The sequence below is a fragment of the Manacus candei genome, unplaced genomic scaffold (genome assembly GCF_025592945.1).
Source record: "Manacus candei isolate 608988 ecotype Guabito, Panama unplaced genomic scaffold, ASM2559294v1 h1tg000023l, whole genome shotgun sequence".
Classification (NCBI taxonomy): domain Eukaryota; kingdom Metazoa; phylum Chordata; class Aves; order Passeriformes; family Pipridae; genus Manacus; species Manacus candei.
The window spans coordinates 10249935-10276248 of NW_026138071.1; the positions used below are offsets into that span (position 1 = coordinate 10249935).

Consider the following 26314-nt stretch of genomic DNA (forward strand, 5'->3'; position numbering starts at 1 on the left):
TATTCTGTCCCCATTCATGAAAAGGACAAAAAAACTTGCAGAACTCATAAGGAATTTTAAAGTTATCTTAGTGTGAAGGTGAAAAATCATCTTTGAGCATTCACTAGTACTACTTCTTTAGAGAAAACTCCTGAGTTGAATTGCTCATTTCAAGTGAATGTATTTCTGAAACAGAACTATATATGCATAATTGGTGAGGTAATCTGATGGAATTTCTAGTATGAAGGTCTGTATCAAGACAGAAAAAAAAAAGATAAATGTGTAATAGAAGTACTGAAAACTCAATACTTATTTATAATGCAAATATTTTGCAGCTTAGATAACAAGCTATTATAGACATCAAAATACCATACTGAATCCATAGTAAAATACTATATATGAAAAGGCTTGTCTTTTTGAAAGTTTGAAAGAACATCTTAGCTTACAGAAGTCTGAAACTGAGGAATTTATGTATTGAAAGTTATGAGAAAAAATTCCTCAAGATAAACTCAGTAAGGAGTATTTCTATTAACTATCATGACAGTAGTAACTGCATTCTGCTTAATTTTACAGATGTTTTCCTGTACATATTACCAAGCCGTAGCCTTAGTTATATATAGAATCTCCACCTTTGTTGAAGTGAAACTTTATACAAATTGTCGAATTTGGTTTTTTTTCTTTCTATGTGTAGATCTCTTGCTGAAAGCAAGGAGAATATTCTACTTTACTGAGGCTCAGAAATAGGAGGTTGAGGACTTATTTTGCTTTATGTTCTGTTATTTAGAAACTATTCCAAATTATTTCACATTGCTCTACGAAATTATAAGGAATGCAGAGATAAGGAGTAAGACAAAATTCTGTGCCTGAATCAAACTGTAATAATTACTGGTTTACTTATAATTACCTCTGGTATGAGCTGACCAGTGGGTGAAGTTAAAGTTGAAGGTCCTCCAACCAAGGAAACTACTCCATTGCAATCCACAGTGCTGTGCATCTTCCCATTTACTGGAAGGGCTGGTATCATTCTAGATGACACACTTGCCTGACTAACGTTACTGTTGCGCCGTTCTCCATGTCGATTTGGAACAAAGAGAGAGTCTCTTCTGCTCTCATTGTCTTCAAGAGTGCTGTGCTCATCATCAGCAAAGTCATTTTCAGACCCTACATCCTTTGCATGACCTCTGAAACTGAAAATGCTCGTTTTGCTGTTGCGCCTTGGTGAGAACAGAGAGCCGCGAATGCTTAACAAAGACTGTAAAAGATTTAAAACAAACCAAACAAAACAGCATTAGAACTGAAGTTGTAAGTTCTTGGCTTTTCAAAGAATAGTTACAGTGCTGGAGGAAGGATAGTAAATTTTTTCCATAGTATAAGTGTGTCCATTAGGTGAACGTGCTCATCGGGGACCTGAAGTAGAGGGGCATTTATCATAATATAGCAGGACTGAGGAAAAGTTGTGCAGAAGATATAAGTAAGGTTGAACAGTTTTGAGTGAAGAAGGTGCACTAAACTGGTATGGACCCACAACTGTGCTGGAGGCAGTTTTCAACAGCACTATTAAGGATTTGCAGATATTTGTTTTTTACTCCCTGGATTCCTAGGGATAACAACTAATAATGCTCACTCATCATTGAAGTGATCTTCAGTTTGGCATTAAATTTAGTCTAACCTGATGTAAAGAACTTGACTGACCTCTTCACAATAGGCTCAGTAGTGTGGGAACAGCAGTTCTTCTCCCTTACTACATATTTTATTAACAGCCTTCATAAATAAATAAAATGAGTACTAATTGTGGAGAAAAGAAACCTTGTATTTAGCTTTCTTCAATTCTGCATTGAATGCAAATTCTGCATTCAATTCTACAAATTTTCACATCTTGGTACATCAAAAACCCGGTTTGAGATGATTCTCAATTTTTCACTAGTTTTGCAGGTGGAAAATGTTCATATGTAATAGCAGTGGGTTTTATCCCAGGATAGTTAAAGTGAAAGTGAAAATGGCCCTGAAGTGTATAAACCTATGTTAATACTGTGAAAACCAAACAAGGAATATATAGATATATCAATCCATATGTATCTCTGTATATGCATAGTCAGATGTATAAATTCACACATAATATGTGTGCTGAACTAGTAGCACTGTCTGTTATAAGGGCTAGCAGGTGTTTACCATTATGAGATATATTTTTTTCTGCTCTTACAGCTATACCAAATTTTAATATTTAGGGATGAAATTTTCTATGCTGGCTGTCAGCCCCAGGCTGAGTTACTTGAAGAATATCAGCCAAATGGTTTTTCTAACCCACTTATGTAAACTTGGCTGGAGAAAAAGTGCTGTTTTGCTTATACTGAAAGATAATTTTATCCAAAAAAAGCTCTAGCTTCTACAGAGCATGACACTGAATTTTGACAAAGCAGTGAACTAATTACTACCCCCTTTTTACATTTTTTTGTAAATGTATCTGGCCAACCTACAGTCCTTCAAAAATACATGTGCCCACTAGGGTTTCGTACAACTACCAGTGATACCCTTATTCTTTTAGAGCATGTTCCCATGGCTGCTAGGTTTTATTTGCAGGCCAATCTTTCCAGTATGTGTTACCATGTTCTGAGCACAGCTAATTGCATCAGCCCCCTCAGGGATATGGGAGGAGTGATGCCTGCTCTGCAAGTCTCTGCTGCACTGAGACAAAAGATATAAGCTGAAATGGCTATAATTTTAACACATGTAGAGGCAGAAATATATGTATCTACATGCTCTTGGAAAGTAAGGTCTGAAAGGAAGGCTTGACTTTTCTGGCAGGCTGCATCATTCATTTGGAAGTGGAATATTGTGTCAAAGGACAAAAACTCTCACAGGGGCCAACTGAGCAGATTATCTCCTCTTACCATTCTGCCTCATTGTTTCGTGCTCTGGACCCTGACTCACCAGTGAGATACTGCATAGCTAACAAGACAAATGAGCTCTTCCTTTACTAATGCTACTGTTTGCAATTCTTCCATTCTTGTGGCACCTCAGTTTTAGTTATATGCCGGCAACTTTTGCCCCAAAGCATTGTTACAACTGCAAAAACAATAATCAATAGAGTCTTTAATTAATAAATTATCCTCAACATGGGTGATACAGGTAGGTCAATGTCATCTCAGACCACACATTATCATTTTGAAGAGATGCATTTTGAGTGATTTTTTCTACAAATGCCATAACTGTGTGCAGCCTTGAAATAAGCAAAGGTATCTCAGAATCACAAAATCATTTAGGTTGGAAAAGACCTCTAAGATCATCAAGTCCAACCTTTGACCGATCACCACCTTATCAACTAGACCATGGCGCTAAGTGCCACATCCAGTCATTTCTTGAACACCTCAAGGGATGGTGACTCCACCATCTTCCTGGGCAGTCCATTCCAATATCTAACAATCCTTTCGATGAAGAAATTCCTCCTGATGTCCCACCTGAATCTCCCCTGGCACAGCTTGAAGCTATGTCCTCTTGTCCCGTTGCTGGTTGCCCGGGAGAAGAGGCTGACCCCCACCCGGCTACAACCTCCTTTCAGTGAGTTGTAGAGAGTGATGAGGTCTCCCCTGAACCTCCTTTTCTCCAGGGTAAACAACCCCACCTCCCTCAGCCACTCCCCATATGATTCACTCTCTAGACCTTCACCAGCTCCATTGCCTTTCTCTGGACACATTCCAGCACCTCCATGTCTGCCTTGAAGAGAGGGGCCCAGAAGTGGACGCACAAGGTGCAGCCTCACCAGTGCCAAGTACAGAGGAAGTATCCTTAAGTGGTAGAAGAGATCCTTTGATTTATGGGAGTAGAGCTTTGAAGTTTGGACTAAATGATTTCCAGAGGTCCTTCATAAACTACTTTTTTTCTACAATTACAATGATTCTTCATAATGTATAATGAATTTCTAATGATAAAGAATGGTTTGACTAAATTCTTATAAATACAAGCCCAAACAATCCTTATGTAGTTCATCTTTATTGTGGAGTACTAGCACTACTTCTCTCATTATCTATCTGTTAAAGAAGCTAATTAAGGAAAATAATAGAAACTAATGGTTATGTGGGATTTCCTATGCAGGGTATTTTGATGTTGTAGTCTGCTAAAAAGCCCACATATTTATATACTTTTGAAATGGATGCAGAACAGAGAACCTATGGTTGATTAATGCAAATATATGAATACTAACGAAAGAGTCTTTGATACTTTCTCCAGTCTATGAGATACATCTTCAGAAATACGTTTTCAGAAATGTGTTAATTAAGTTTACAATTGTTCTTGGTACATTCTTTTTATACCTGTGCTAATAGAATGGGTCAAACCATCTCAAACTGTAACACTGGGAATGGTACTACCACTGTTTTTTTCCCTTCACTCACCAGTTACATAACTTTCACCATATAAAGCTGCTGTAAAGTCCATGAAAATGAGGGTACTGTACCTGGTGAGGAGATGTGAGCCTTTTTTCATATGTCAGTTGACTTCCTTCTGTGGAGAAGCGGAAACTTTTTCTTCTGATACTGTCTTCTGACTCGGACTTGGGGAATTTATCGCTATCTCCTTTGTCCTCTGCTTCAGACATTTCTCTCTGTCTTCTTTTCTTCCTTCTGTTTCTTCTTTCTTTAGCACTCTTTGAGCTCAACTTTGATGCTTCTGAAGAGCTTTCCAAGAGTTCTCCTAATCCCCCTACACCACTGAAATCTCTTGATGCAACTGATGCCGCTGCTACTGCTGCTGTTGTCTGTCAGGTTACAAAGCAAGGTATTAGCAGGCCAAAAAAAAAAAAGAATAATTTTATAGTCTTTTATCAACTTTTTTTATTATCACTGTGATAATAACATTCTTTGTACACTCTTGATTATGTAAGTATCCAAATCCAAACAAATTAAACTGAAGATAAAATACTGAGTTGTAAAGCTCCTCATTGTTAGCAGCATCAGCTACTTGAAGCACCGACTTCAGCAGAACAATAGCCACACTATTCATTAAAGAATTGTTGCACAAGACACTGGTCTAAAATAAAAGTAGCCAGAAAAGTATAAACATAGTGCTTTTTCATCTATTTCAGAACTGCTATTCCATTTGGTCTTGAGAAAAGCCCCATAACATGCTCTAACTCAGTTAATGCCTTCTGAGTTCTTACAGAGAAAACTAATGCCTAGCATTCACTACATCAGTTAATGTATCATAATCCAACTACAGCCTACAAGTAGTTGGATCCAGCCTTTCTTCACTGTCTTTATAGCAAGGACACTCCCCTTTCTTTCCCTCTACCTTCACTGGGAACAGCCACACTCTCCAGACATATCTTCAAGCCCTGCCTTCCTCCCACATTTCCCATGGTATCAGCGCTCTATGTCTTTGTTATAGATATGCAAAGGTACATTTATTGTCTGTTGGTGCAGAGATAAGAAAACACTGAGATTTTTTTCTGTGATGGAAAAGAGTAGGATTATTTACTGGAGCAAAGAGTCATCCCAAAACTCAGGACCAGTATCTTTAGCTACAGTGCTCAGCCTACTTGGTTTGCTTCATTAGGGAAACAGGTTCATTTAGTCATCAAAAAAGGAAGAATTAAGAGTATGTTCAGTGACGTTCCTAGAAAGAACTGTGGGAGATTCTATGAAATTCTGCAGTGGAAAATACGTTTGGGAAGGTAATAGATTGCTGTGAGCTTACAAAAAATGGTGGTTTGATAAATGGCAAGAGACTAGGGTTGTATAACAAAGATAACTAGTAATTATCCAGCAAAACATATTATATTCAATGCCAAGTATTTCAGGAATGATGACATACCTCTCTACGGGGGAAAGGGTAGTTTGAAAACTCATAGTATGAATTAATGTCTTTCTTTGCCACAATATACAGCCCATGCTATACAAGTTGATTCGATACAGACTTTTTCTGCTATAAGGAGCATTAAAAGGATTCTGAAGTGTTTATAAATTAAATAGTGATACTCCAAGTTTTGTCATACTGGTTCACACAATATCATCCTTCAAAGACTAACAGAAACAAAAGCAGCAGATGCTGAGTCATCACCCATCTACTTCATAATAGTGACAGCAAAGGTCAGACAAGTGGAGCAATCCAAAGATCACTATGATGACTTAATTTTGTGGATGAATAGGTTCAGTGTCCAGGGGTTTGAAGAGATGAGTCCCAAATTCATTTCTCATTCAACAGCTCAGTGATCCACCTTGTAATGGCTACTTTCTGCTAATATTTTCACAAACAAAAAAGATCCTGACTGTAATAATGCTTTACTTATAATGAATTGATTGGTCATTCATTTTAAAAAATGTGACTTTCCAGAGTCTTGATCCAACCTGCCTTATAGTCTCTGTTTCATATTCTGTTCTTCCTAATTCTGAATCAGTTTCATCTGTCCCAATTCTCAAACACACAAACATCTAGATGAGCCTCCTGATATCTTTTGATATAATCTGATTTAGTGCCTTTAATGGATTAAAATAACAGATTTAAGAAAAACCCAACAACATACTCTTTGCTGACATTTAACATTTAAAATTTTAAATTTTACAGGATTCTACTTTTTCTTTAGTGATTTGAAAGTGATAAGATTTAATAACTGAAATAAAGATCGGCTAATTAGATTTCACAGGTAATACATAAAGATTTCTTTTCAAGAAAAAGATGGAGAGTTTCTCTTTTTATTATCACTTTATAGAGTCATTCGAACTTAGTGAAAGTAGCTGTAAAGTAGTACCAAAAATATAGTTTCATAGAAGATTCTAATTTGCTTGCATTTTATAAACACTGTCCTGTTGAAAATTACTAAATACCATTTAGAAAGTAATGGAAAGTCAGTTCAGAAATTAGACAGGTGGCCAACTCACAGAGCTGAACTTCTGCATACATTTTACTTTTGGATAAGAAAGCCTTTCACCAAAGTATCTACTAAAATGTCTTTTTCTCATAAAACTTTAAATAATTTTCTTCTCTTTTCAAAGAAAACAAAGGTTACTTTAAAAGAATTATGAAGTAATACCTCTGTTAAAAATATTGCTTGTCTGGTTATGAATATTGCTTGTCTGTACTAAGGGTATATAAACTTCTGATTTACTTCAGTGTCAGTTACAGATATGTTTAAGTGCCTTCCTGGACAGAAACCTAAAAGAACACTGATTACAATCCTCTCTAGTTGACGAATATTTGTGAAGAACTACTAAGTACAGAAAGCCTGGCAATTCTCACTCAGATATAAACAAGAAGTAACATTACTAGACTTTTTTCATGCTGTTCATAAGATCTGTAAAATAAAAGCATCATGAATTATCACTACTTATAGTCAGGTTTCTAGAAGGCTCTTATCACAAATATTTTACTTTTCCAGTTTTTTGGAGAAGAAAGTATCATTCTTCTCTGTACCATTAGCTTGCTTTTTTTGCTATTTCCTTAGTTCCTGTTTTAATTTGGCTATTTCCACATTTATAACTTGCATGGTAAACAAGACCTTTCTTTTCTTCCGTAATTCATTGCACATTTCATACATGTTCTAATTCATAGAAGATTTTTATCCTTGCCTTAAGAACAAGGCTGTTCAGAAAGTACAATTTCCATCACTACCTGAGCTTCTTCTTGTTGCTTCTTGAGTTGCTCCAGCATCTGCTGAAATTCTGCCTCTTTCTGCTCTGCTTCTTCCATGGTTGCTTGATTCTGTTCTTCATAGGCCATGGCAACCACAGCCAGGATCAAGTTGATCAGATAGAAAGAGCCCAGAAAAATCACCAGAACAAAAAATATCATGTATGTCTTCCCAGCAGCACGCAGTGTCTAGGAAGTGGAAAGCATATGTTATTCCACCACTTATCTTTGTTACTGTAACAGTGTTATGCTTTCAGCTCATGTAAAAATAAGCCTATTTATAAAATTTTGGATGTCACCAACAGTTTACTTATGTCATAACAATTTCTTACCAGCTGATACAGGTTTTCCCAGAAGTCCTGAGTCATCAAGCGAAACAATGACAAAAAAGCCCAGCTGAAGGTGTCGAAACTTGTATAGCCATAATTGGGGTTTCTACCAGCTTTCACACATATATACCCTTCTGGGCATTGCCTACATGAAAACCAAACAGGAGGTGCTTAGTCATAACTTTTATTCCCCTCTAGAACAAATTTATTATCTGTTGGAACAATACACATTATTTTTCCACAGGAAATCCATAAATTACAATTGAATTCATTCAGAAGAAAAACTCCTAAGAAACTAACTAATAACAGCGTAAATGAAAGATACCCTTTCCATCCATTCACTAGTTGAAATGATCTAAATATTAAACTTCTCCTCAGTCACGTTTTGCAAATAGAATCTTTATTCCAAATGAATCAATTCTGAGCAGAAATAATTGCTAATAGGTTGTTAAGGTTACGGGCAGATTAAACAATACTATATAGCTAAATCCAATTGTAGTATTAGGGATCTCCCTATCTGATATATATATATATATATATATATGCTGATATAGACATTTTTAGTAAGCCTCTTCACTGTTGCCAGCCAGATATCCAAGTTCAGCTGACAATTCTAAGGTCATAAGTGGGCACATGTGAATGGCAGAATTTGCCAGTAATGGAAGAATTCAGCTTGAAGAAAAAGATTCAGTCTTTAACTGTGAAGTCACTGTTGTGCTTCCTTAATATTTTGCAGGCTCTCTTTCTTAGTTCTAACTTTTGCTTTCCTCCTTCTTTTTTCAATCAGAAAATCACCAAAATAGACTTTACAAGAGTTCAAATTTTATCATTAACATCAACATCATTTTCCAATTAAGCAGGAAAAAAGGCTGTTAATTAGTATTTTGTTTAGACAGAGAGTAAAATATTTTGACTTAAGCAAGAAATTCTTGCTTAGCAGCAAAACTCCATAAGTTCTATAACCCTGCTAAATATGGAGTTGCAACTAGGTTTTGTGTTATTGTTTTTTCTACAGAGGATAACAGAGAATTTTTGAAAGGGTCTTACCCTGCATCAGAGCTATTACCACAAAGTAGGGCATCTCTTTGTCCTTCCAAAATGTAAAAGTGAGCTGTGTAGAAAGCATTAGAAATATATATGAATAAATCAAATAAATCTGAAATTGCTACAAAGTAAAATAAAAATAAATTTTGTTAAAATGTCTATCTGCTGATTACTTTGTAGCTTGTTTAGAAACCTCTCTGGCTATTGTACATTTTATTGTATGTATTTCATCTCTGTCAGTCAATGACTGTAAGCAATTCTACATAATGCAGAAATATAAACTACAGAATGTTCTTCGATCAAAAATAGTTACATATTTTAGCCATAAATGTATTAAAAAGTTATATCAGATATTCTTACTTTCATCCTCAATGTAATCCTTCCAGTTAAATGTGCTCACTGTCATATTAACCAATGTACCATTTTCATTCATTGTGCTGTTAAAGTAGGAAATAATGCTTATTTCAAAAGTAGAATTGTCTGGAGGCCACTGCAGGCATTTATTCCTCAAGTTGCCCATGAACAGCTGCAGCCCTATCAGTGCAAATACACTCAGACAAAACACAGTCAGGATCATCACATCCGAGAGCTTCTTCACAGACTGAATTAGGGCTCCCACAATAGTCTTCAGGCCTGCAAAGAAAAAAGATCCATAAAATTATCAAAGAGTATCTTTGCCCTTCCCATATAATTAAGATGGCATGCAGACACGTAAATCTTTTATTTTTCAAAAAGTAAAGCTTCATGAGCAGCCTCAGAGCTTGTGAAGATGAATGAAAGAAAAAGATTCCTTTTTATGAATAGGCAACATACATATATTCCAATAAACCAAATATATAATGTTATTCTCAAGCAGGAAATTTTATCAATCATGCTTTCCTATTATAGATTTGATTACATTTCTTAATTTTTCCCTGCATTTAATATTCTGCCAATAATTCAATTTCTAGTTAATATTGAACATGACTTCACAACAGTATGAAGATAGCATGAAACAGAATTGCAAGTAACTTTGAGGAAAAACTCATTTGCATTTGATAAATTTTCCTGTGCATCATTTATTTCCTTTTTGGTAGCTATTGTTGTTGTTACTTCATTTTCTGTAAGACTAATGACAATTTTAAGTGGCAAAATAAAGGAAAAAATTCAAAACCAAGAAAGCCAGAGCACTAAAGCTTTTGTAATGTAGAGGCAAGTTTTCATAATAAAATGCAGAAAAACAAAGCAAAATAACCCATAGGCCTCATATTTTATGTTTCATGCAAGCATCTGTTAAACTCAAAGGCTGATTTTGCAAAATAAAAGAAGCTAATGCTGAAAAGACAAAGAGTCATAATCTAGGTTTATGATCCATGCCTTTTGCTTTTTTCTTTTTTTTGGCAACATGAGCAGCAAACAGCAAGACTTATGCTCAAAGGAAGTGAATTCGACTTCAATGGAACGAAAGTCAGCCTCGGTGTTTAACCTCGCTCTCACCTGGAATGACTGATATTGTTTTCAAAGCTCGGAGAACTCTGAATGTTCTCAACGCTGAGACATTGCCCAGGTCCACAAACTCTGTCACATATCTGTAATGGGGGAGTTCACACACAAACACAATGACAGCACACAAATAACAGTTGGAGATACGAGGGGCCTAACACCTTACACCAACTTCTTCTTACCTGGAATTACAGAAATAGTTTTCAAAGCTCTCAATACTCTGAAAGTTCGAAGAGCTGAAACATTGCCTAGGTTTACAAATTCTGTTACATACCTGTAGGATTAAATCACAGTTATTCAGAATTGAGGCAGAGCTTATACTAATTATGTGGGTCTTCAAAACCTCTGTGGCAATACTAGCAATCATACTCCAAAATTTACCTGTCTCTTCAGTACATCTCACTTTAATAATTATTTCCCTGAATTTTTCTTAAATGTCATTGAAGTGAAACTCACTGATTTGTATTAGAACAGCTAATTAAACTAACTAGCTTGTAATGGGATGGTGACATGAAGTCAAAGGGATGGCTTCCTTTCTGGTGAGCAGAAAAATGTAGGACATGAAATTAGCGTCCCTCTAGTAATTACACTAGTGGCTGACACTGTGTGTCAGCTCCTGCTGTATTTTACTTTGATTTGTGCATACTAAAATGTGTGATACAATGTCTAAACTTCAGAGGTTGCAGAAATTAAGTGTTTAAATATATACATTTATTAGAATAATATTTACCACTAATTTCATGCCCTAAAAGCTTAAAAAGTTCTTGAACCACTTACGCCATTAAAATGACACTGAAGTCAAGCCAGTTCCATGGGTCTCGCAGAAAAGTAAAACCTTCTAAGCAGAAGCCCCTTGCAAGAATTTTGATAAGTGATTCAAAGGTATAAATTCCAGTGAAAGTGTACCTGAAAATCATCAAAGCAGGAATAATGGATTTTGCATACTTATAGGCAGTGCCATTTAGCAAAGATGACTGACAAGAAAAGTATTTAGAAGCGAAAGGAGTAAATCGTTAACTTCACTTGCCCTAAACATTGTAGAACATGATATATTTGCTACTCATTTTCTAAAAGGTTGATTTAATCTCAGTTCATGTGCTTGAAAATAATTTCAGACTCTAGTATTTATAAATACATTTCAGGCTCTGATATTTATATGTACATTCTCTGGCACTAACAGGGTTGCCTCTTTGCTTGCACACATAAATCAGGTAGATGTCTAAGTGTTACAAAAAATGAAGAATTTTTTTGGTGTCAAAATCAAAGTTTTGTGAAAATCAGTTCTAGATAATAACTATACTCATGTCTATATTACATGTTTATTTCATAAATAATCATTAAATATAAGAAAGCATGCTCAGACTGTTATTCTTGAATGCTTGGAGCATGATTACCAGTTTACCTGTGTGGGAACAACCATTCATTTAACAACATAGAACAGTCAGTTATAACCAGCATAATGCAGGCACTTCCTGAGACCCACATGGATCTGTGTGGACCTTCAGAATAAAACAACTCTACCTACTTACAGACCATACTGCTCTCTTTTCAGACTCTCAGCAACTCTTAACAAGCCATAGTCACTGCTGAGCATACTGGGAATGGGTTAATAGTAGTGGTTTCTAAACACAGCATTCAGAGTAAGGCTCATTAATGCAATGAAATAAATAAATAAAAATCAATAATGGCTATTTGAGAACAGGAGGGAATGAAAGAAACAAGTGGTTAGAACCACGTTTTTCATGAGTAGTATTATTTAAAATAAAAACATAAGGGCTTTGAGCAACCTGGCCCTGTGGAAGGTGTCCTTGCCCACAGCAGGGGGTTGGAACCAGATGATCTTCAAGGTCCCTTCCAACCAAAACCCTTCTATGATTCTATGATTCTACAATATTTCAGAGGAAAACACCTATCTGTATTTATAACATGCATTTATAACCATGAACAAGAAAAAGAAATAGATAGTTTGATGTTTCCTTACTTCCATCAGCTCTTTGTTTCTCCTTCATAGATAAGGCCCTTTCCTCAGCTGTTTGAGTTTGTTGTGTATGGGGGTTGTGTGTGCTTGCTATAGCAGACACTTATGAGTTCACATCAGTGAGCCACAATAAATGTCCCACTGTGATAAGATCATGGATACTCAAGCAAAATATGGCTGGCCTCACCAATGGCATGCAACGATTTTACAGGCACATTTGTAGTTCTGGAGTTCCTTTCCCGATTTACAGCTCAGAATATCCAAGGACAAGAGCTTCTGTTCATATTTCACAGTAGAAGTTCAGATACTCCTCAGACATAATTTTAAAGAACAAGGTGTTACACTTAAACCCTTTAAGTTATTCACGAGGAAACCAGAAAGATATTGATGATCTCATGGAATCTGATTCTTCATGACTCTGGACAAGCCCATTCTGGCATGTAACTTTTCATAAATGCCTCTCGTTTGGAGTCACACAAAAACAAAGATGAAAAAAAAAAAGAAGTAAAAATGTTTAACTTACTCTACATTCTTTGTCCAGTCTGGAGGGTTACTCATGGTCATAAATACACAATTGGTCAAAATAGTGCACATGATAAGCATGCTGAATAATGTAGGTTATAGTCAAGGCATGTAAGTCAAAAAAGTATAACAGTTTTATAACACTGATATAAAGTAAAATTACTAGGTGTACAGAAATGTATACAAATAACTTGACATTGTAATTAACATCTGAAAATAAAGTTTTGCACATAATTTTATCTATTTTAAATGGTATGCCATCTGGCATGTTATGGTGCACTTCTGTAAAACAATGCATTATTTTGTAATTATAGCAGGTTTAGGTTTTAAATGAAACCTAAACACATCCTTAAGTCCATAAAATACGATATGACTACCCAAATGTAATTACTCATTGAAGACAGGGGGATCATTCTAAAAAATCTATAGTCAGAGGTTGCTTGTTTAAGCCCAAGTTTTCCTTTGGACATGATTGAAATGTATTTGAAAATACTGTTCTTTATCCTGAATTTTTTATAGGACACCTACCTCAATGCTGAAAATACAATGCTGAAAAAGCAGCTCTTTACACATGCTCTTTTGTCCTTGCTAAGTGAGTCTAGTTCATGAATAGTACTACTGGTCTTGGTAAAAGTGTGACCTTAGATATGTTCAAGTGCAATGGTTTGTTACTAATTTGGCCTTAGCTGCAGGGCTTAGTATGGCATCAGGTCTCCTTTTAGATATAAAGCCTGATATTTAAACTCTGACAGCTTTAGGTGGTTCAGTAGAGAATTCTCTTGGCAAGAATGAAGATCATACTGTAATTCATGTGTAATATTGAGCCTTTTTTAAGTGTGAACAGCTTATATTTATTTAGCATAGTACACCCCCATGGACACAATTTGTATATCCACATGAAAAGCATTATTTCAGTCATTAAATAGTTTTAAATGGCAAATCTTAAATCAACATTAAGAAAAAAGGATATGAATGTACCAAAATCTTGATAGCAATTTTTCTGATAGGATTAAAAGGAGTTAAAATATACAAGGCAGATGTGGCGCTGAATCGGAAAATTGCTTTTCCCTTATTCAATACTATGAAAGTCTGTAAAAAAGAAATATAAAATTAAAATACAGTCTTGAATACATAAATATCTTTACTTCCTAGTAAAATTCCCATTCTCCACCTGAGAGGTACAAGTTCCATTCTACTGTCTACCTGTGGTAGGAAAATAACTGATTTCTATAAATACAGTTAATTAAGCCTTCCACAGCCAATTCTCCAGTTTGCAAAGTTTCCCAGCATGTGGACTGCATTCTGATGATATTAAAATTGGTGGGAACTATAAAAAATGACAGTTTATCAATAATAGCAAAATGCAGCATTTTATCAGTAAAATATTTCTGTTTTATTTCTAATGAAGTCTTTGATTAAAGTGAGTTTCAAATTAATCAAATACATTCTACCTTGTAAGCAAACAAGAACAAAACCAAAATATTAAAAGGGCAATTCTAAATGCCAGTTTGTATTTGTATCAAATCCTTCACAGAATTATATACACATATATATGGCAACAAGGAGAAATACCTGTTACTACACAATCAACTATAACTTTAAAATAATCTTGCTTTCATTTTATATTTTAAATACTACCAATATCAAGTACACTTATATTCTAAAAATATATCTGTGAAAAAAATAAAAAGGATTAATAAATTACCAGCTGGCATAGTTCTGAGTAGTCTGAGACAAACATATATCAGAATTTGGCAACCTATGACAACAAAACTTTTTTTCAAAAAATTGCTGGGTTTGATTCTAACAATATGCTCTCATTTCCCCTATATGTGAGCAGCAAATTTAGCTAGTTATTATCTTTTAAAGTTTGACCTGATAAAGCTGTGGTTTGTGTTCATTTTATTCTGTTCCTGTTGGCAGTCATTGCCTAAGTGTATTTGTGCGTGAATGAGGTTTACTTGCATCTCTGGTGCTGCTTGAAATTTCTTCAGGACATAACTATTCTTCATTCCTTTTGCTCTTTGTCGATGGTAATGGCTCTGCTTTGTGTTAACATAATAGAGTCTTTGTTACACTCTCAGCAGAGCTATACAGTATCACTGTTCTCCATGTTGATTTCCGTTCTCTGTAAAAAGCTGGCTGTGATCAGAAAAATGCTGCCCTCTCCACGGCCTTTAGTGCCTATCTGGTCTGTCATCTCTGGCAGGGAAAGCAAACCTCTCCACGATGGGAAAGAAACTAGGTAAAGGAGTGTTGCTGGTGCCTGTTTGCAGAATAACATCAAGGAAATGCTGAGGGTGGCAAAGAATGGATGCATACTCACTGGCATTTCTCTCTGCCCTACAGTCCTTCACCCAGCTGGAAATGCTAGAAAGATGTTGCCTGTCCCAAGGTCACTGCTCCAGCAGAGCCTGAAGACAGACTACAATCCACGTATGATTTTCTCTGCACTGACGAGTCAATGATTAAGAGTAGTTTCTGCTCTACACAGGGGGAGGGATGACTAATTCTAGCCCATCATTTATAATATCCATTTGTTTTCTGTTAAGTACAATTAGACTGGTACATAATATAAAGACAAATGTCAGCTGTGACAAAAGATTATACAGTTTACTAATTGCTCTCATAGACTAAGAAGTCCATCAGTAGCCTGAGTTTTTACACTTTTGCTCCAAAAAATCATACTACTTTTTCTGATAAATGGTGGTTAGAAACTATGCTTCAGTATTTCTCAGTTTTCTGATACTTTGCTTGCAGAAGGCTTGTTCATATAACTTTATCCCTGAACTTATTTATGCAACTTTATTCCTGTTTTCGTTTGTTTGTTTGTTTGTTCTGCTGGTTTTGGTTTGGGTTTTTTGGTTTGGTTTGGTTTGGTTTGGTTTGTTTGGGGGTTTTTTGTTTTGTTTGGGGTTTTTTTGCAGGTAGTCCAGAAACTTAGTGCGAACAATTATATTGTAAGTAATAATTTGCATGGAACTGTTGATATAACTGTTGATATAACCCTTGGCAATGCTTCTTCTCTGAACTTTGATTTCTTTACATTTCCATAATAATGTTAATATTTGTGCTATCTACAGCACAGTTAATTTAACTTCGGCGACTGTTAGGTTACACAGTTACATACAGATTCTAATTTATTTTCTGCTTTTTTTCCCTGTTTCCGAACACATAATTTTTAAACCAGTTTTGCAAACCAAAGGCAACCACAAATTTAGCCACAAAACTGAGAGTATTATGTGCATGATTTTTTTTCCTAACAAACAAAGTAAGTTTTTTTAGACTTTAAAATATTTTATGTCTTGATTGTTTTATAGCTGCTCAATGTCAAGTTTCTTATCTTGATGGCAGCCTGGAATGTTTCTAGCCATCATCAGAGCAACTGTGTCCATTTCTCTGTTTCAGGGAGACAGAAAAAGATAATCCCAAGGATTTATCCTTCTGCATTTTTTAATTTAGGGGTGTTATCCACATCCTGATCTTCCTTCACTCTCCTTACCCACTACACTTTGCAGGTCTATCAGGAACTGAGAGAACATCTTGATACTGCTAAAGGAGCACACAGAAATAAACAGGAATATAGAGGAAAACCTGCTCTTTCTGTCATACATACCTTTCACTAATCACTGCAGGACATAAGGTACTTTTAACTATTCCCAGGCTGGACCATTTCAGACCCTGGAGGAGTTCAAAATGGTCTACAACTAATCCTAGCTATGGAGATATACTTGTTTGTTCCCTGTCTTTCTCTTAAGTCAAATAATGATAGTCTGAATGGATCATTGCTACAAGACCAAAAGACACACACTCTACTGCGCATCCTGACTTTTAAAAAGTCAAACCTTTTACTTTAATGGAACTGTTTGAACTACCCTTTCTATATCCAAGTCACTGGCTTGCAGATCATGTGAAAAGTAAGAATCTGTATGACTGTGGAAATTTTAAGGGAAAATGCACCTGTTTTAGGAGTTTACATTCCTCATGGAGCAGAACTATGCTACTCATGGTCCTGTTGTGTTACAGCCTCACACATATAACTCAGAAACATTACATTTATCTCACAACATGTAACTCTTTACTCTGCTCTTTATGTAAAAAAACTCTTTAGAACACCAGAAATGTCTTTTTCCGATTCTTTACTCAAAACCCAGATTTTCCATGGTGTCTGCCACAGACTTGTAATTGACAGCTGTCCAACAGAGATCTACCACAGCAATGCCAAGCACCTCAAACAATAGTTTTCATTGTGGTAGTTTCATATGAGCTGAGATTTACACAGAGTCTCTAGATGCTACATATATAGAGATAGATATATTTCATACATATATATATGTTTACATATGTTATATTGCTATAATAGAAACAAAGAATATGGTTACAGTCCTTTATTTCACTAACTTGTATGGATGCTACCTAGCTATCTACAACTATGTCCATTGCAAAACCATGCTTAGAACATCTCTTGTGTCTTATCCAGTCTTACTGCTATATTGAAATCAGGAAAATACACTCACATTCTCAAGTTCAGGCAAGATCATGGAAGCTACATCTTCCTTACAATGAAGTAAATTACAAGTTACTCAATGGAATTGAAGCGGTCACAACACTAAAGAGCATAAATCAGTTTGGTTAAATGAAAGGATGTTTCTGTATATTAAGTGGATTGGTAGCTCTAACCATCATATTTTGTGATTAAACTTTCCTAGTGTAGGAAATTAAATTCTATTCTGTGCAAAACATTATTCACTCACTTTTTTATTGATATAATATGGGTCCAGGTCTTCCAAAGGTTCAGATACCATTCCTGGAGGTATGTCACCATAAATAAATGGCAGTGTCTTTCCTGCCTCCAAGTCACTGTTTGGTTTTGGACCATTTTCATCATCATCGTCTGTATGTTCTTGCTTGGGCTTTTTAGCTTTTTCTTCTGCACAACGCTTTTCAATAGCTGCGAGAGAATCTCTAGTAAAATAGCGGAAGCTTTCAGGTCCAGGTGGTGCCAGCAGTGCCTGTGCCATGTTTTCATCCTGCAAATTTAATTACTTTTAGCTTCTTGCATAAGAATGACCTATAAAAGAAAATTAAATAATTTAGTCAAACTAAATTGTACCAATAGAAAAAAACCCCAACATTTGGTCAGAAACTCTTTCCAGGCGTAAATAGAAGCAGCATATTTCAAGGCTGAACAAAAGTTAAAAACAACTGCTCAGAATTCATTTATATATTTTATAAATTATTTTTTGGCTTTTTCCTGCTGATTCAGAAAAAGCACTATTTCTGCCCACAAACACAGCTTTGCCTCTGTCCTTGGACTCTCTCAGTTAAAGCAAACTGCTGATATGAGTGTTTTAACAGTATGGCTTTTTTTTTTTGTAACACCAAGTGTAAACACATGTTCTGTGAGGTACTCTTGAAAACTGTAAACCTATATTTTACTACTTAGATTTTATCTTCCCGTATTTTTTCAAGTATAAGTAATAAAACTTTACAAATGCAAATACAAATTAAATGAAAAAGAAAGTTTTGCACAACTAGTGCTCTTTAAATGACAGCAACTGAATTATGGGAGGAACAAGCATAATTCCTTCCTACTGACAGTTAACTGTGGTGAAGGCTAATATTAGATACCAAAGGTTAGGTTGCATTTATTGACTGTCTGTGAGCTGTGAATCAAAACCACAGGCCTTTTAAGTAAAAGGAAACAGGATGTACAATCAAGACTATGTGGAAAAAAGTGCTGCTTCTGATTTTTTGCAAGGCAAGTGTTACAGTATTATTTCAGACTGAAAGTAGTTTGAAATCTAAGACTCTGGTTCCCTGTGAATGTCTTTAGTGCCAATGCTGGATGATGCTGCTTTTTCCTGCTCTCTGCACTGAACTCTCCACTGTACAGAAGGTCTCTATATGAAGCCCTGCAGTGCATCAGCTGAAAGTAGTGTTATTTTGTCTCTTCCAAGTCCTTCTGCAGGAGGACCAGTTATTTAAACTGATGCACTGTACAGCACAGCTGTACTGTAGACATGAAGAAAGCTTCTCTCAAGGAATATCCTGGAGAACTATGAGTTAATGTAATGTGCAGAATGAGAGAGATCCTGGAGTGGCTGGAGGTACAGATGCAGTATAAATGGAAAAATAAACTGGAAAGCCAGCAGGCAACCTTATCACAGGTTTCTATGCTGAAACTTCTGCTACTAATTTTTACTTTGTACAAGATGTAAGCCTTTGCTGATCCCTTTTTTATTTTTAAATTAATGTAAATCCCAATTATAAGAATCCTAAACTCAAAATTGCCCTTTATTTCAGAATTAAAAGAACATTCATTCTCTGGATACAGTCCACAGTCCTTTGATTATTACTTTTGCCCATGCAGGATTAATAAACTAAGAAGATATTAAAAGTTTCCCTTTGGTCTTTCTGAATAATTCATTGCTTTATTTCACACTTTACAGGTCTGTGATTCAACTTCTCAAGCTAGGTGCCTTTTCTATGAAACTAGTCTTAGAAAGTGCATCGAAAAAGAGTCATCAATGGGTCTGTCTTGTCCTTATAGTTCAGTGCATCAGTTTAGGTTGCTTTTCATGCATTAACAGTTACAGGTATTAATGCTACAACACAATGCATTGCCCTCACTTGAAATAAATGCATTTGTATTGCTAGAATTCCACAAAGAGGCCAAAAAGTAACATAGGAAAGTATTAACAGCCTTGGGGTTTCACTGTATTTCTCAGACAGGCAAACAAAGGTGCTTTAAAAAAGTTTTCCTGACAAGCTGGAAACATTACTTGAGACCTGCCTCCTCTACTCTCTAGCACAGTTATATCTTTCCTGGCTGCTGCTCTTAGAGAAGAAGGCTTTTCCTATACTAAATGTGCCCCAAGCATTTTTGTTCAGATGACGAAGCTTAATAGAACAACACAGAAATAGTATTTGATTAGTGTTGCTATACATGCAGTAATTTAATGGAACAAAACAGAACAAAAGTTGTTCTGTTCCCTGTACCGAGCCCTGAACAAGCCCTTCACAATCCTTGAATGATGAACCACTCATTTGTTAGTGATAGCTTCCCTCTCCTTCCTTCACTGGTTTTAAAATCATTTTTTATCTGGAAACTAAACTGCCAGGACATGAATGATACTAGGCAGAATTCAGAATAACTTTCATTAAAAAACAATCTTTAAAGAAATAGTCTCAAAAATATGTGTGGTGCAGGCCTCTCAGTAACCTATGCTGCTCAGCAAAGAGTTTCAAGCATTTGAAATACAACTTGGGCCTAGATACCATATGTATAATTGTCTATAATTCAATAAATTTCATTAGAAAAATAAGGTTCCATTTTATTAAAGACACACTTTTGCCAAATAAATCCATTTAGCTGTAACTGAGCATTGCATTTCATAAATCCTTCTCCAGTTTTCCTTCAGTCACTTCCTTTAAATAATAAGATTGAGCAATAAACAGTATCCATATGTTCTTAATTTTACACATATTTTAGCTAATTATATTATGTCTATGGATAACTTGTTAAACTTTTTTAAAATATAATTCTTGTTAAACCTTTTTTAAAATGTAATTATCTTCTCAACATTTACAGAGAAGATGAGTCAGAAAGTAAGTAAAATATCTGTGCTAACAATGTCAAATTAATTTTCTGTGTCTCCAAAAAAGCCAGAAGAAGTGGCCTGAAGGTATCTATTTTTGTGGTATTTTAAATAGGGCAAATGGTAAAAGTGAAAGTATCAGTGTAAGTAGCAGGTAGATACTAGGATTATTTATTAAAATCATCAGGTTATCTAACAGGTTATTTGCACTTTGCCTGAAACAGTCCACACACACCTTTCAAAATTTTCAACGTGGAGAAATAGCAAACCTTGAAGTGGGTTGTTTTTTTTTCCCCTTTGGAGAACTGGCATGAGAATTATTTCCCTGCTAAAACCTTGAAAAAGCTGACTACTGAGATTTCGATTCCATTAAAACTGAAACCATTGGTTAGGGTTGGAATAAATGCAAATAATAGCAAATGGAATCTGTAACATGACCAACTATCATAGTTTTCTTATGCTAATCTTTTATTTGAGAAGCTGTAATTTGGGACTAATATCTTCCTCTGTGCCAAGCCCTGCAATAGCCTCCCAGATGCTAAACCCTGGATTAAAAACTCCCTCTAAATCACTAGTGTTAATAAGACTAGCTGTCTCACATTGAAATAAAGCTATTTGTCCAAATAAAACAGGTGGGGTTCCCATGGTAGGAGAGACAGAAACAACAGGGCTATTGGCACCACCTCAGCATCAGCTGGGGATTACTTTCTCCAGGTTAGAACTAAAAAGTGTAGCTGCTGGGTGCTGATATCATCAGAAAATTACCTCAACTCAAACTATCACTGTCCTCAGGAGGAAAGGGGTACAGAGGGAGCGTAGGGACAGTCTAAAGAGGTAAGTCTTAACTCTGTCTCTTAGTATTTGGAAGTTGCTCTGCCAAATTCAGATATTGGTTTTCTGGAAGTGAAGATAAGTAATGTGTCTAAGTTACTACCCTCTGATCAAATTACAAATCAGGAAATGCTGCCTTCAATTTGTTCTAAAAACAAAAGGATGGGTAAATATTAGTTTGTTGTGGACAAGATCTAAAATGAAATATTTTTATTGACATTTCTCTTGGCATTTGTGCACAGAGACTAATTTCATGAAGGAAAATCAATCCCCTTATCTGCTAAAGTGCTTTGAAATATTTAAGTTATAGATCATTGTCCTTTCATAGCTGACATTTATCATGTTTTTCCTGGCATATCCACCCTATTTTTTATTCTTTAAAAATATTTGAGTAAGAAACAGAATTTTGAAAAGAAAACAAGAGACCCAAAATGTCACTGCTGTAGTTTACGGTGGTTCACAGTGGTAAACGCAATGCAAGGCAGATTTATTTGAGATATCTAAAGAGACATCTAGTCAAATCTATCCGTGGATCCTAAGGCAAGGAATCCATGCAAGTTGGCTTCACAAAAGTAGGTATTTCAAGGAAAGGCATGACTTCCTTGAAGCTGAGAACAGCCTCCAGCATTTAGCACCTGGTCAGAACCTGCCCCTTCTTTAAACTGTAATCTACTAATTTAAACTATGATAGTTTGTGTTTACAGGTCCTCACTGACTAACACACAGGATTTATTTTCCTTTTTCCATTCAATTGAACATTTACCATTCATCCATTGTGTCATTTTCTTTAGACTATAATTTATCTGTAGCAATGACTATAATTTTTGTCTGTATTTGTACAGTCAGCCTCAGTAGCCTATAGGCATTAGTGTTACATAACTATTCAAAATAAAAATAATGAAATCACCACCAGGTATGTATTAATAAAATTAATAACTCACAAAGATAAAAACATTTACTTGTTGTGAGAATATGAAATCAACTAATAATGGTATGTCCCAGAAACAATATTCCTTAATAAAAACTTGTTTTAAAATTTTTTAGAATGGGATAGTGATAAGTGCTGGTAGTTCACACTGGCTGAAACCTGACCAAAGAACAGCAAATGCAGTAAATACTTCAGGTGCTTCAGGTATATTACATGCAATTTTATTTAGTATCCTCAGTAATGCCTTGCAATTAAGTATGAAAGCACATTAACTAAACCTTAAGAACCTCAACCTCAACAAAAGAAAACACTGTAAGAGTTTGGAAATCTGGTAGAATATATTATATGAGGTTCAGTGGTGAAAGACTAGGTAGATGGGAAAACACACAAAACAGATTAGATTAGAGACTGGAAAGCAATTTCAGAACTATCTGAAAGATCCAGAAGCTGCATCTTGGGAAAACATTGTTGGACACGGCTCACTCTCACCAGACCTTGCTGTGGATAGTCTTTCCCCCTGCTTATTTGCCTGTTTATGCCCATTGCCACCCCATAGCCATCTCTTTTCTTCCCTCTATCTCACTGCAACATCTGCTTTTGAATTAATTTGTTCTTATTTCTTCTCTCCTCCTGCCTAGGAGTGACAAGTAATGGATTATGATTCCTCTACCAAGGCCAACTGTACATAGTAAACGAGAGTAAAAACTGATAGGTTATGTAAAGGCATGAATCTAGATTCCTCAGATATGAGATATGTACCTGCAAGTTGCGGAACTCCCAAAATAAATCATCTGACCCATTTATTTGTAAAAATTCACCCAAGCCTCTAGGAATTCTTTAAATGGAGGCCTGCCTTATATTTTCTTCAATACCATAAGTTGCCTCTGAGAAGGTGTGAAAAGAGATCAAGTGTCAATACTTGAAATATTGGAGAAATCTGAAGGAGAAATGAAAACCATGTGTAATTTAAGAGGTAGAAGAAGGGCCTCTTTCTTAGCCCATTAACTGAGTTGGAATACAGTACATCATTAACATTTTGCAAATACCTTCCTTACATTATAATGAAAAATAGCTACAACATACGTAACACAAATTTCTATGTCTAGACCTCATTAACGGGGTTCATTTCATTTTCCCACTGGTATTTTAGTGAAGGAATGCAGTGCTATATCAAAAGGCCATCTTACAAAGTGAAACATTATTTCCGGCTGAGAAGAAAAGATAAGTCTTACCTTTATTTTTCTAAGAAATGCCAACTCTCAGATTTTAGCCCATGTATCTTGTGCTAATGTGAAAAAAAAAAGGCTGCATTTCTAGCAGAAAATGGAATTGGCAAGAAAGGTTTCTCCTTGGGAGCTGAAGCTTCTTCAAGACTGAAGTTTCATTAAGACTCTCTCATTCTTTGCTCCTGTGTCCAAAGCTTCTCAAAGTTAATTGCAGTAGACAGAGATAAGTTACATATTCACATAGACATATTTTTCCAACCTAAGAGCACAGAGAGGTAGGAAAAGCAAGATTCAAAATAGATTATTCCACAAAACCTAATACAGACCAAAAGTACATTTAAAAATATTCTGTAGGTGATATGAGTTTCAAAAATTCCTTTTAAATTCCATTTAATCTTTTACCTGCATGTTTTAACTAAAAGGGGAAAATTAGTCTTGTTGACATTACTGCATGACTAGTGGAGTCTTTAGTAGACATGGGATAAAGATAATTGTGTGCCCTGGCTAACAGGAGCGCTTCCATCTGGCACTTGGGGAACTGCACAGTGTATCATTACTCCCCACTGGATTTACTGTCTTTAACCAGGAATAGAAGTTAGTTAACCCTGTATTTGCATGAAAATACAGACACTTCTTCAAGTTATTTTTCTTAGAGAATGTTGGTTCGACTGTTTTTCTTTGCATAAAATTTTTTTCTTCCATGTCAAGTAATGTAATAGCAGAAAAAGACAGTATCTTCAGGTTCCTAAATTTAAAGATTGCATCATTGCAAGAGCTGACCAAAGGCTGGTTGTGGCTTCCTCGGTCTTTAATAATCTGAGTATCTAGTTAATTAAATAGTCTACTTACATCTTACAAATTTTAGTCTTCAGCCATTCAGATTGAGATGAGCTGTCTTTGAGACATTTATTCCCATTTGGATATCTCATCTAGATGTATTTCTGGATTTTTTTGTACTTTTTATATTGTTATTTTGCTTTTACTCCTAGAGAAGAAAAGAAGACATCCCTCTCTTTTAGGTCTCTGCTCCTGCCAAAGCAGCCCTCAGTAATACTTTTATCCAAATATATTGAGAATGAGCAGCCACTGTAGAAACTCTGTAGATAATATAAAGAAAATCTGAGTAGACATAGATCAGGTCAAAGAGAACACAGAAGGTGGAAAAACAAAAAGTGAAAGCTTTCTATTAGACCACTGCTTCTCCTGTTTTTCTTGTCCTCTGACAAGAAAATATGTTTCAAAAACTAACCTAGTATTAGTTCCTATCAATCTAGAATTACATTTTCCCCAAAGATACAGTAAGTGCTACCACAATTAGAGCTTCCATTGTTTAATAATGTAACATCAAGTCATTCCAAGGATTGCTAAGAACAAATTCTTTCAATGCCTTGGTCATTTTGAGTAAGGCACTGATTCAGCACATTTTGCTGTGGTGAGTCACTACTGGAGAGGCTCCACTGAAGACATCTGAAAGCTGTGTCTCCAGTACTAACCTCAGGGGATCATGACTCTGCCACCAGTGATACTTATCCACCAGTGCATATTTTACACTGAATGCAGCTTTCCCTGGGGGTACCTAGGGGACTTCCCCATCCCTTTTGCCTATTGGGTGTATCTGGATTCTGCCTCTGAAGCAGCGCTGTGGCTGAAATCTGATCTCATGGTCAGATACAGCAAAATGTTTAAGTGCTGTTGCCCACAAGTTTAAAAATAATATGAAAGGGATTCTGTAGCTTCCTATTAAAAAAGTAATCACTAATACTAAACATTCATATGACATTTATTTTCAAAAGAGTTTTACAACTATCAAGTTGTAAAATATTTGCCAGTTTGAAAAATGCCGAGGAAGCAATTTTGAATGTGAAAATTGTTAATAACACTAGCCATGCAGGTAATTTCAATAAATCTGTATTTTGAATTAAAGCACAAGGCAGAGAACTTTTTTCACATGTAACCCTATCACCTCGTCTCTATCTTTATGCATCATGGTAGTATAGCAGTATCAGTTGTAGTCACAGCAAAACTTGAAGGAAGGAAGTTGGTTGAACTGTGAGCCCTTGGTCCTGAATATATAATAGGCTTAGGCCATGTCAGTGTAATTTCATTACAGGATTTCAATTCATATCTCATCTCATATAGTTTTTAGCTTTTTTTTGTATAACACAAATATTTGCAATACACTAAAAAACCAAACAAAATTTGGTATTTTTTTTCTTAAATGCATGTCTTTGGTTCTCACACCAATACCAGAAATTTTCATCAGTGGGTCCAGATTATACAGTTTTACAGTTGCTGAAGGTGATGATAGAGAATTATTTTGACTGATAACACATTGACCAAAATAATTTTTATTTAGGGTAGCTTATCTTGATTCATCTCCCAAGAATGAATCATAGGTAAAATCTCAGGCCTAGTCAGAGGTGATTCCTGATGGACAGACCATATACATTGTTTTCTGTAAGGCTCTTTCCTGAAGTCTTCGGCATATATGGCATGAGCATTTATTTTAAGACTGGTGAGAACATCTTTCAAATTCTGAGACGTGATATTGCTTCAAAAAATATTTCAAACTATATCTTCACGCACTTGAGCTCCCTTTCAATGTAGTGATAAAATGGAAAAGAAAGAAATGGGGTTATTAAAAATTAGATATTCTCATCAAGACCATTACAGGGCAATATACCCTGTCAACTAAGTGAAATCTAATGTTAGAGGCAAATGCAATGAACAGAAATCATGGGCAACCATATGGACATTTAGTGTTAAGCAATTATGAA

General features: G+C 35.5%; 1 protein-coding gene across 2 annotated transcripts in view; it reads right to left on the reverse strand.

Moving 5' to 3' along the window:
* Positions 1-26314, reverse strand: part of LOC127471000 (sodium channel protein type 2 subunit alpha-like) — a 73592-nt gene that overhangs the window by 40455 nt on the left and 6823 nt on the right. The window contains exons 2-14 of one of the 2 annotated variants that reach the window (XM_051787240.1): positions 24387-24522; positions 23544-23796; positions 17706-18022; positions 13920-14040; positions 12953-13040; positions 11229-11357; positions 10634-10725; positions 9330-9602; positions 8973-9036; positions 7929-8070; positions 7579-7785; positions 4430-4729; positions 884-1231 (exon numbers count right to left, since the gene is read on the reverse strand). In XM_051787240.1, the coding sequence (XP_051643200.1) occupies positions 884-1231; positions 4430-4729; positions 7579-7785; positions 7929-8070; positions 8973-9036; positions 9330-9602; positions 10634-10725; positions 11229-11357; positions 12953-13040; positions 13920-14040; positions 17706-17972 (2031 nt within the window). In that variant the 5' untranslated portion in view covers positions 17973-18022; positions 23544-23796; positions 24387-24522. Of the gene's footprint in view, positions 1-883; positions 1232-4429; positions 4730-7578; positions 7786-7928; positions 8071-8972; positions 9037-9329; positions 9603-10445; positions 10538-10633; positions 10989-11228; positions 11358-12952; positions 13041-13919; positions 14041-17705; positions 18023-23543; positions 23797-24386; positions 24523-26314 lie in introns of those variants that run through there. The other variant, XM_051787241.1, reaches the window with a different exon arrangement.